Here is an 11,298-nt window from a genome sequence, read left to right as displayed (position 1 = left end):
GTAAGTAGAAAAAAATAATTGTGCAAATTGTTTCATAATACTGTTTCTTTACTCAGATTCAAAACATCCTATGACATCATTCATTTGATGCGTTTTATTTAAGGAAATACTATTCAAGAATTTTTCTAATTCAGTATTCATTTAACTTGCAATTTTTTGTCATGGAATATTTTCCAAATAAAATAAGTTTTGAGTTACAAATATTTATTATGATGACAGATGAAAAATATATATCCAAATAATGCACAAATAAAATTGATCCCGATTATGAGTTATAAAAAAAATTGCACCCCGATAGTGTAACGTGTGGAAATGAATTAATAATGATTTAAAATGACAATGCTTGTTAGACAGAGGGCAACTTTAATTCAACGTCGAATTATGGTTGAATCAACCGTTGCTAATGCATTATTACGCTCGCGGTGAGCGTGTACAAATCCTATCACTGAACGATAATGATCTGTTGGCCGTTTGAAGGGCATCGCGTCAATTCCCTTTCCAGCGATCGAGTCCTGAAGGCAGAGCTTTCTCTTTCATCTCTTCTTGCCGCTCTTGTGCATCGTTTGACGCCATTTCGTGTAGAAGTCTCCGATATACTGCACAGTGATACCCGAAGCCTGCGCCGCACCAGTCAGACTAAATTCTTTGTATTGCTCATCAGTCTTTCCTGGTTCGTTACCGACGAGCAATATTAATAGTGGAGCTGATTTTCCGTGCACTGAATTGTCGGGGTCGCCGTTACCTCCTTGGCTTTGTTTCTCATCAGCCGTGAAGTGGTTGCAAAATTCCAGTATCTGCATGAAATTGTGTACATGCGGCGGTGCCTTTCGTGGGCACTTCAATAGAGGCAGAGGTCTCGACTGGCCGGGTCGCTGAGTTCGTAGAAACCGCGAGCCGCTCTTGAGTTGTATTTCAAGCCAACGGATGGCGTCACGAGCGGAACTGCGCTCACGCTTCAACTCGTCTAGTTCCTGCAACACTAAACGTTTTGTATTCGTTTATACATTCTCATTAACGATCAATATAACTACTCTTGTCTTCCGAGTATAAAATATATACATACCAACGGTGGGGACGAGAAATATGAAATTCCGCGTGCGCAACAACTGCTTGATTCTTCGAAGGTGTTTGTAGAGGGTCGCGGTGTCCACGGCCAGCAGCGAGGGAACGTCCGCCTGGCCGCTGCGCTCCAGCTCTCGCACTTGTGACGCGAGCCATAATCGACCGAGACGACGTAATAGGCCACTTTCACTAGACTCCATCTGAATAAAAAATAAAATATAAATTCCTATCAATTAACAATAATGAATATATCAATATTAGGTCAAATACATATAATTATGTTATATTTTAATTTTATCATTTAATACGTAAAATATAAAGCTTTCGCAAAAAACGAAACCGAGATAATACATCTTTATCTATATCAATACATAAAATGTAGTAATATCCCGAGTTTGACATAGATATTTTATCTAACTAGTAAATTAAATTTATTAAATATTTTATCAATAAATCTATAAATAAGTGCTAATTGAAAGCTTAATATTTGATACACCTACCAGGAAATAAAGGAAGTGATTGACCATTTTAATAATATATTAAATTGTTAAAAAATATTAAGGGAAAATAGGATTTTCGTTTATTTATGTCACCGAGGATAAAAAATGAGAGGGCGATGAATAAATGATGAATGTCATGGCGGAATTTTGGGCGGAAGCTGTTTTTTTATAGAGTTTGTACATGTGATTTTTTTTACCCTTCCACTCCACTCTCTTATAATCCGATGCGACGGCAATCCAAATAACCGGAGTTACGGCCTGGCCACGAAGATTGGCGGTGCGAACGGCGAAGCGACAATTCGCGCGGCACCTTTTGCGGGCCACGGACAGTGGCGTGGAAATGTCTTTATTGAAATTATCTCGATATTGTTTAGACAGTAATCGTTTTTTAGTTCAAGACCTAATATTTGGAAGAGATTGTGGAGTACATGATTTGAATAAGAATCGAGGTATAGACGGGGAATTCGGATTAAAATAGGTGGTCTAGCTAGTATTGCAGCAATAAAAGTTACGGTACTCATTTTTCGCCGCGAAAAAAACGAAATTCGTTCGATCACAGCACCTATTCGCCGCGACTACCGCTGACTCCGTGGCTTGCGCCGTACTGATTCATAGCTTTGTTTTGCTCGCCCGTCGCGCCGCGAGTCGCCCGCGCGATTCAATTCGGTCGGCTCGGTACAATTCGCCGGTCCCTTCGCCGGTCGCTTCGCCGGTCGCCGTTGCGCGTGGGGCGGTTAGTACTTTGCTATACGTTTATTTCAGTCGCTAGACGCTTCGCCGTTCGCACCGCGCGAAAATTCGCGTCGGCGAACGTCCCGTGGCCAGGCTGTTATACAGCAAATTTCTTAAACTCAATAGTAAATTAGGTTTTATTGTTTAAAGTAGGTCGATATGGTCATTACATTGTCAAGAATTACATACGCTGTTAAACATTTTGTTTAGGCTTCCACAAAGGTAAATAACATAGTAATATTTTCTTCAAAAAGTAATTATATTCTTATCTAGCTCGTTGACATGAAGGAGAGAATAATGGATGACCACAAGGATGGAATGTAACCCCATGTCATAGATATATGTACAACAGTTAATGATAGAAAAACTAGATCACATAAAATCACTGGAATTTTCTATACATACTGAAAATGATTATACTTTTGCCTCTAATATCCAAATGAAATGTACATATAAATCTTATTGGAACTAAAACAAGATATCAAAGATAATTTTATACAACTATGCTTACCTGTTTTTTTGTATTTTGCCATTCTCTAACTTTCTTGTGGTTAATCTTTGTTGTCACTTTTGGAGGAAGAGATTTTTTAAAGTAGAATATTTTTAATGATCTATTGAATCTTATTCTCGGGATAATCTTCGCAATTTGGTATCCAAAGTCAATAAAATTCAAAATGCGGATGACATTTTCTTCAATTACAGTTGGCTTAGATTTTTCAATTATTTGCCATTCAGCAGCGTCTTTGTCAAATTTACAAATATTGGTACCACGTAAATTAATGTCTTCAGGTAATGGTATGGACTTATATTCGAGTTTTAGTCGTTTTGCAATTTTTTTAGCACAATCTAGAATTTTATACTCTGTGCTCGTAATAATTTCATTGCCTTTTGCACTGAAATAGTAAAGAAAGATATTTAACAAATCTACCACACACTGAAACAAAGCCTCTCCACTGTCCCCACAAGACAAAATTAGGTCTTTTTCTGTCAGCACCCAATCCTGCAAGAGTTTTATACTGGGTAGGAAATTATCACCAAGTAAAAATTTTTCTATTTCTGAAATATTAACTTTATTTGTATCATCAAGTGGTTGTAGTTTGTCATGATTTTTAATTGTAGCTTTTATATTAGCATTGATTTCTTTATTGTTATCATCAATACCAGTGTTTATATTTTCTAAAGTGCCATTAATTTTAACATCTAATTCATTATCCATGCCATCATAAACAGACCCATCACTTTTTGAATCATCGTCGGAGTGAAGGGGTGAATCTGAGGCATCTTCTTCTTCGTCTTCTGAATCCGATTTATCTGTATCAACTCCACTGCTTTCAGTGTCCACGTCACTCATATCTGAGCTCTCTGATGAAGCAACACGACGCCTACGACGGCGTTTCGCGACAGATTTTTTATTATTTTTAACATCGCCATTTGTTACAGTGTTTATTTCTTCAGAGTTATTTTCTTTACTTAATGTTTCATCATAGGAGTTTGTATCACCATTTGTCAAATTCACTTTATCTGGTACAGTTGCAGTTTCTAAGTTTTTTTCATAATCAATATCTTTTTCGATTTCCTTATTTAATGATTTGTTGAGTAAATATCTTGAATTATATTTATGGGCAGGATTTTTTAGGCCAAATGATTCTAATTGTTTCAAAAGTTTTTGTAGTATTTGAGATAAAAAGGCCAGTGTAAATGCTTTACAAGCAAAGGCTTTACTTTCATCTGAATCATTTAATTTGGCAATAGTAAATAAACAAATTTGAACAATATTATGAATAATGCTTGCATTTAAATAAGACGGATTAACATTTTCTTCTTCAATTGCTTGAGTGTATTCGTTGTAATTTTTGTTAATATCTGGAAGGGGCATTTTTGTAAAATTCATAGCTATTTTAAATTGTAGAGCTATTGTGTTGCATATTTTTGCAACATTATGTTCTTCTTTGCCTAGATACCATATTTCAATTAATGTCAGAAATTTTGCAATGGTAATTTGCATATGTTCAGCTTGAGTCATAGAATCGGTGATATTCATTGATTCACAGAATTGAGAATTTTTCTCAAATATTTTGGTCAAATTTCCTATTGCCCCTTCAAAAGGCAACAAGGCATTGAGACAATGGATGTAGTAACAAACAGAGTCTAAATTATAATTTTTATCCAAATATAGATTACCTAATTGATTAAATGGCATTCCAGATGTTAAATCAATCTGAGCAGCTTGTAGATAGTAACGAGCTGCCAAAGAAGAATCAAATGTGTTGAATATTTCCACTTGGTACCGACTTAAATCTCCAAGATATATCAAACAGGAAAACAAGATGGATTTGCCTAGTTCATAATTTTTCTCAGATTGTTGACATTCTTGCTTAACTTCTTCATTTTCCTCATCAACGAATAAAGGCAAAAAGTCTAACTCCTTTAATTCTACTTGCATTTCAGACTGTATTTTAGTCATAAAATGATGGAACTGACCGATCCCACATAGAATATGGCTGAATAAATAGTTGTCACCACCATTATCATTTGCTCTTAGCTTTTTAGCAACACTTACTGTATCATAATATACTTTACGCCACAGAAGTTCGAGTGATTTTTTACCATAATTTTCTGGATCTAAAAAGAATAACTTCTCACAATAGTCACGTAGCTTTTGACGTTGTGATTCAATGTTTGTGCTGAACAGATCTGGAAGCACACAACAATCTGCTGTGGCCTCACTCAGGCGTCGGGCAATATCACTTACATACCTGAAATTACAAGTACACAAATATAGTACAGTATATTTTTCAGTCTATTTCAATAAACGGTACAAAACATTAGTGAAAAGGTTTTAGTAACCTCACTTTGCATACAATTAAAATATGAGGAAGATCTTGTTTTGTTATTGAATATATATCTTTTTTAATCTGAATGACGGTATTAAAATATATGTAAGTATTATCATGATTTCATTGTTTACATTTCGAATAAGTTTTATTCAAGTTGAATATATAGTTAAAACATTTTCTACGTCATTTCATTAAATGACGTATTATTTTGTCCATTTATATTGCATATACAAATATATTTATTCTTACCTATAGACTTTTTTAGCACGTTCATTGCGCTCAGCTATTTTGGATTCCAAATATTCATTGCATCCGTTCGTCATTTTCAAGTCATTTTACCACCTTGTCAAGATGTTGATTTTAAAAAACATTTAATATTCCTTTGACTGTCACAATTATTACCCAATATATTCATTTCTATATTAACATTGCATCTATCTGCAATCAAGGAGAATTTATTATATTTGTGAAATGTATGTAAATCTAGAAATCATTTTTTTATTATTTCCACCAAATAAATGTCACTTGACAAAATTGATAAAAGTATTCAACACAGGTTTAACAGATTATTCAAAATTTATCAGACTTTGATGACTTGTCACTTCAACTTCAGTTGTAATTTTTTTAAAGTTCAAACGACTTTACATTAAGTGCTAAATTTCCTTTTAAGTTAATTTATATAAAAGCACATTATTAATTTATTATATTAAAATTAAAAGTAATAATTATTAGTCTGTATATCACGTGACCTAAAACACGAGCTGCCATGGTGTGGCGTCAGATACTCAGATTGGCAAAAACTGTCATTTCAATGTCACCTGGCACTTTGATAAACTACTTTTCTGGAGTTTTAATGCTACTATTTGTACATTACACTCTTAGTATTGCGATTGTAATTAATTATTTTTCCAATAACACTAAATTCTTATAGCTGTTAATGTTGAATGAGTGCCAGTCGTACGTATAGACTATTCCAATGGAAGAAGGAAAATAGATAAACAAACCATAGACTTACATATTTCATACGATTTGCTAATAACTCAGTTATATTGTGCACTATTAAGAGTTTATAGTTAATATATCTTTATTTATAATACAACAATATTGCACTTAACCATTTATTTCCACTTTAATTTTACTTCCAAAATTCCGGTAACAGTTTCGTCGACGTTCAAAACGTAATTTTGTTGAGATACGCTTAAAATTTTAATTTTAAATTTTTTCAAATTTACCTATCAAATAATAGTATTGTAATAATAAAATTATAGTTAACTTAATTGGAACAAAAATGGAACTAATTTACACTGAATGATAACTTGAATTGCATGATTATTCATTACATTTATGAAACAACTAATTTTGTAAGCATCTTAATTAGATGCTTACAAAAATAGTTTGTTTTTAATAACAATCGAAAGATACAAATTATACATCCGAATAAAGCTTTATTTATTTTCACTATAAAATCGACTGAAGCTGTAGAATTTTATCAAAAATATTATTACTTGAATCATATCGAAGTGATGAAAAATATGGTTTTAATATTAAAAAAAGTCAAAGCTTACTTCTTTATTTTTACTGAAGTGTACTAGTATTTTTCTAAAAATATGTAGCAACCCTAAACATAGATTAACTATGTTTAGCGTTGCTATATAAATATTTAGAAAAAAACAATTCAATTTCATTACAATAAAAAACCTAAAAAAAAATACTCAAACCTCAAAGATAATATAATAAAACGTAGTCAAGAGTATATAACTCTTCATATATAATCACTATACTTTGTATGTACATTCTTATAATAAGTAGTAGTACCTACGTATTAAATGTATTTTAACTAATAATAAATACACCAGTACACAGAATATTTATTTATTATTTGTTTTATTTTATAAATATTATAGTTCTGAAGTTAAATATCCAATTCACAAAAATCAGCTATTTCAATCCATGCGCGACTCTCCTTTTTTATTTTTTAATAATGCTTTTGCGCGGGAAAACATCTTGTATTATATTGTAAAGCCATACGAATGACGTTCTTAAATCGATTATACTTTTATGAAATCAGATATAATAACAAAATATGAGTTTATTAAATATATAATTATAATATAAATGTAACTACATAAATAAGTATTTCTAACATTCGGCCATTCTGACTATAAAGTTTGTCCCCAAACTTACTCATCTCAACTAATCAGTTGGCGTCACGCCCCTCATTAATGACTACGGTAGCATTGACTGTAAAGATTAGCACCTCACCCCTCGTCACAGATTGTGACCGTGTGAGCCTTCCCAACCACCACAGTCCTAGCCAACTCCCGCAATCACAACCGTGCATGACTTCCCAACATAAAAAAAAATCTTTTCTCTTCTATCTTGTTGGCATTTCACCCCTCATCACCTATGTGACCGTGAGAAACTTCCCAACAAAAATCTTTTCTCTTCTATCTTGTTGGCATTTCACCCCTCATCACCTATGTGACCGTGAGAAACTTCCCAACAAAAATCTTTTCTCTTCTATCTTGTTGGCATTTCACCCCTCATCACCTATGTGACCGTGAGAAACTTCCCAACAAAAATCTTTTCTCTTCCATCTTGTTGGCATTTCACCCCTCATCACCTGTGTGACCGTGTGAAACTTCCCAACAACAAATAATTCATCATCACACTAATCAACATTTTTTATACATTTATATATATTTTTATTCCTTTTATAATATTATATTTTCTAAAATCTAATTTCTATATTAGTATTATATAAATTATTATCAAATCCAAAGATCAAAATCACAATCATATTTTGTAACATTATGCATTTTCTTACACACTTTAAATGAATATATAAAAGACAAAATATATTATTACAATCCAAACAATAAAAGTATTATTATAATCTGTTACAATTTGTTTTGAACGTACATTCATTAAAATTATATAAATTCATATTTATTAAGATCACCCAAATTATAAATTTAATTAGAACTAAGTTCACCATCAGAACTTCCTTCATTATCATCATCATCATTATAAGACATATTTATCCAAGGCTGTATACGATCAGCTGACCAAACATTACTATACCGGCCTTTGGTTATATTTGAACCTGGAATACTAGAAACCTCGTATCGATCATGGTCTAAAACATTTGATATACGGAATGGACCAGTAAATTTGGGTAATAGCTTTCGACTTTTACCGTCATTAGAAGGACAATTTTTTAAAATTTTTACTAAATCACCTATTTTGTAAACTTTAGCCTTCTTTCTAGTCTTATTAAATCTCAAACTTTGTTTTTCTTGGTCTTTTTCGATATAATTATTTATTTCCTTTGTTATAGTTTCTAAATCTTTATCATTTTGTCTCGTATCGGAAACTGTATCACCAAGATTACCTTCACCCTGTCCTAACAAACGTTTACCAAATAGTGCTTCAGCCGGAGTTTTTCCTATTCCCTTATTAATCGTATTATTTAATCCCCATTGTATTTTATTTACTACTTGGTCCCATTTATTCTCTCCTAGTCCGTCATTATATGTTCTGAGCGAATCTAAAACTGTCCGATTATATCGCTCTACTTGGCCGTTGGCCCTTGGAGCTGAAACTGCATTAAGTATGTGAGAGACTTCGTATTCTATGCAGAACCTTTTAAACTCGGATGAAGTAAAACATGTACCCCGATCGGAAATAATTCTGACAGGATATCCAAATAAACTGAAAACATCTTGAAGTGCTAAAACTGTTGGTGCCGTCTTTGTATTTCGAAGAGCTTTAAGAATACAATACTTTGTAAAACCATCTACAATTAGTAAAAGATATTGATTTCCCTTAGCACTTTTTATAAACGGGCCTAAATGGTCAATATGGACCGTATGGAATGGTATGTCAATTTTTGGAATGCTATGAAGAAAGCCTTCTTTTGGACCCGCCGGTTCCTTACTAAACGCACAATGCAAACATGCCTTTACGTATTTAGAGACAAATTTTTTCATTCGTGGAAACCAAAAATCACGTTTAATTTTATCTAAAGTTTTCTCAGTTGAAAAATGGCCTATCTCATCATGGTTACGTTGGCATATTTGCCATCTTGCACTTTTGGGTACTACCCATTTTAAATCTTCCCCTACTTTACGATACAAGCGATTATTTCGTATAACAAAATTTTGTTTTATATCAATTAAGTCTTTATAACTACTATCTTCTAAAACAGATCTGATGTGTTGTATTTTTGGATCTGATAATTGCAAACTAAGGAGCCAGTCATCTTGAGATATTTGCAATACTCGAGTAAAGTGATCATAAGTCTGAGAATCATTTTCACTAAGAATAGGATTGCGACTGAGTGCATCAACATGTTGCATCGAATGCCCCGGTCTATACTCTATAGAGCAATCATATTCCTGAAAAGCTATCCACCAACGAGCAACTCGGGGAATAAGATCTCGTTTTAAAAACGTAGATCGTAAGGCATTGCAGTCTGTAAGGATTTTAAAAGTTTTGCCTATAAGGTAGGGGCGAAATCGGTTGAGGGAGGCAACAACTGCAAGGGTTTCTAACTCGTAGGCATGTAATTTTTCCTCGTCAATTGTAGTCTTGCGACTAAAATAAGCTATAACATTGAGTTTAGACCTATCATTTTCCTTTTGTAATAAAATTCCACCCAAACCTAATTTAGATGCATCACAGTGTAGTTCAGTAACATAATCGGGATTGAAAATACTTAATATTGGTCGTTGCACCAACTTTTTCTTTAATGTTAAGAAGGATTCGTTCTGTTGTTGCTCCCACTTCCATTTCACATTTTGTTTAGTAAGATCTGTCAAGGGCTTAGCTAGAATAGCAAAATTTTCGATAAACTTTCGAAAATAACTTGCTAAGCCTATAAACTGACGGACTTCATGTACATTCTTTGGTTCTGGGAATGAATCTACGGCTGTGATTTTTGACTTGCCAGGTTTTATTCCATCTACGGATATTTCTAGTCCCAAATAATCTATTACTGTCTCAAAAAATCTACATTTTTTAATATTTAAAGTAAGCCCAGCTTCACGAATGAGTTCCAGGGTTTGTTGTAACTTTAAAAAACAGTCTTCAAAATGTTTACCCGTTATTAATAAGTCATCCATATAAGCAATTGCACATTTATTTTGGGATTTATTAAGTATTTTGTTAATTGTACGTTGAAAAATTGCAGGACAATTAACTAATCCAAATGGAGCTCTACGAAATTGGTATAGACCATCAGGAGTAATGAAAGCTGTAAGATGTCTACAGTCTTTCTGAACAGGAATTTGATAGTAACCGCTCGCCATGTCTAAACTAGTATAAAAATAATTTCCACTAAGGAGATCTATCTGGTCATCTATTCTAGGTAATGGAAAATGATCCTTTATAATTTTTCTATTCAGAGCTCTATAATCCACACATAATCTATATCCACCTGTCTTTTTTGATACAAGCAATATTGGACTCGCATATGATGAGTCAGACTCTTCGATTATTTCATTTTCTTCGAGCTCCTTAACTAGCGTTCTAACTATTTCTTTTTCTGATTGACTTAGTCGATAAGGACGATAAACTACCGGAGTTTCATCAGTCAGTTTTATGGTCAACTCTGTTACGTTAGTACAACCAAGCTCAGAGAGGTCTTGAGCAAAACAATCCCTATATGTGTCTATAAGTGAATATATTTTCATTTTTTGTTCGTAAGTTAAATTAGAGTTTAAAGTTATTTCTTCGCGAGGAATGGGTTTCAGATTCGTTCCTATTTTAAAACAGTTTACTTCTGACAAATATCTACAATTTTTATCTTGTCTTATTAAATAAAATCTGGTTATAACAAAGTTACTTGTAAAGTATAATGGACAGTGTGAAAAATTTATTACACTGATTTGGCATTTACCATCTTTTAACATATATAAACCCTCTTGGATACAATACTCTTTATCATTAACGTTTCGATAACCACCTTTTATATAAATTGTTGCATCTACTATTTCATAACTACAACACTTTATTAAATTTATTTTATCTACTTCACAATCAAATGACACATACAATCTATATTTCACATTAATTTCTGGTTCTAAACAAGTTAAATCGTCATTATTAATCTTTGACAATATATTTAGTGAGTCTTCTGTCTTTGTAATAATCACATTAGGTAA

The 11,298-nt window shown here is 32.8% G+C and overlaps 2 protein-coding genes across 2 annotated transcripts in view; one reads left to right on the top strand and one right to left on the bottom strand.

Annotated features, from left to right (window-relative positions):
- LOC113398760 (polyubiquitin-A) overlaps positions 1-11,298 on the top strand; it is a 36,913-nt gene that overhangs the window by 18,327 nt on the left and 7,288 nt on the right. The gene's annotated exons all lie outside the window — the stretch shown is intronic.
- LOC113398655 (nonsense-mediated mRNA decay factor SMG5) lies at positions 188-5,683 on the bottom strand. Its single transcript, XM_026637509.2, has 4 exons — positions 5,381-5,683; positions 2,806-5,050; positions 1,064-1,262; positions 188-979 (listed from the first exon to the last, which is right to left on the bottom strand). Exons 1-4 carry the CDS (start codon positions 5,452-5,454, stop codon positions 534-536), a joined length of 2,964 nt encoding a protein of 987 aa, XP_026493294.2. The 5' UTR covers positions 5,455-5,683; the 3' UTR covers positions 188-533.

This window comes from Vanessa tameamea, chromosome 14, assembly GCF_037043105.1.
Source record: "Vanessa tameamea isolate UH-Manoa-2023 chromosome 14, ilVanTame1 primary haplotype, whole genome shotgun sequence".
Lineage (NCBI taxonomy): Eukaryota > Metazoa > Arthropoda > Insecta > Lepidoptera > Nymphalidae > Vanessa > Vanessa tameamea.
Note: the sequence above shows the minus strand (reverse complement) of the source record. Positions and strands in the feature narration are given on the sequence as shown.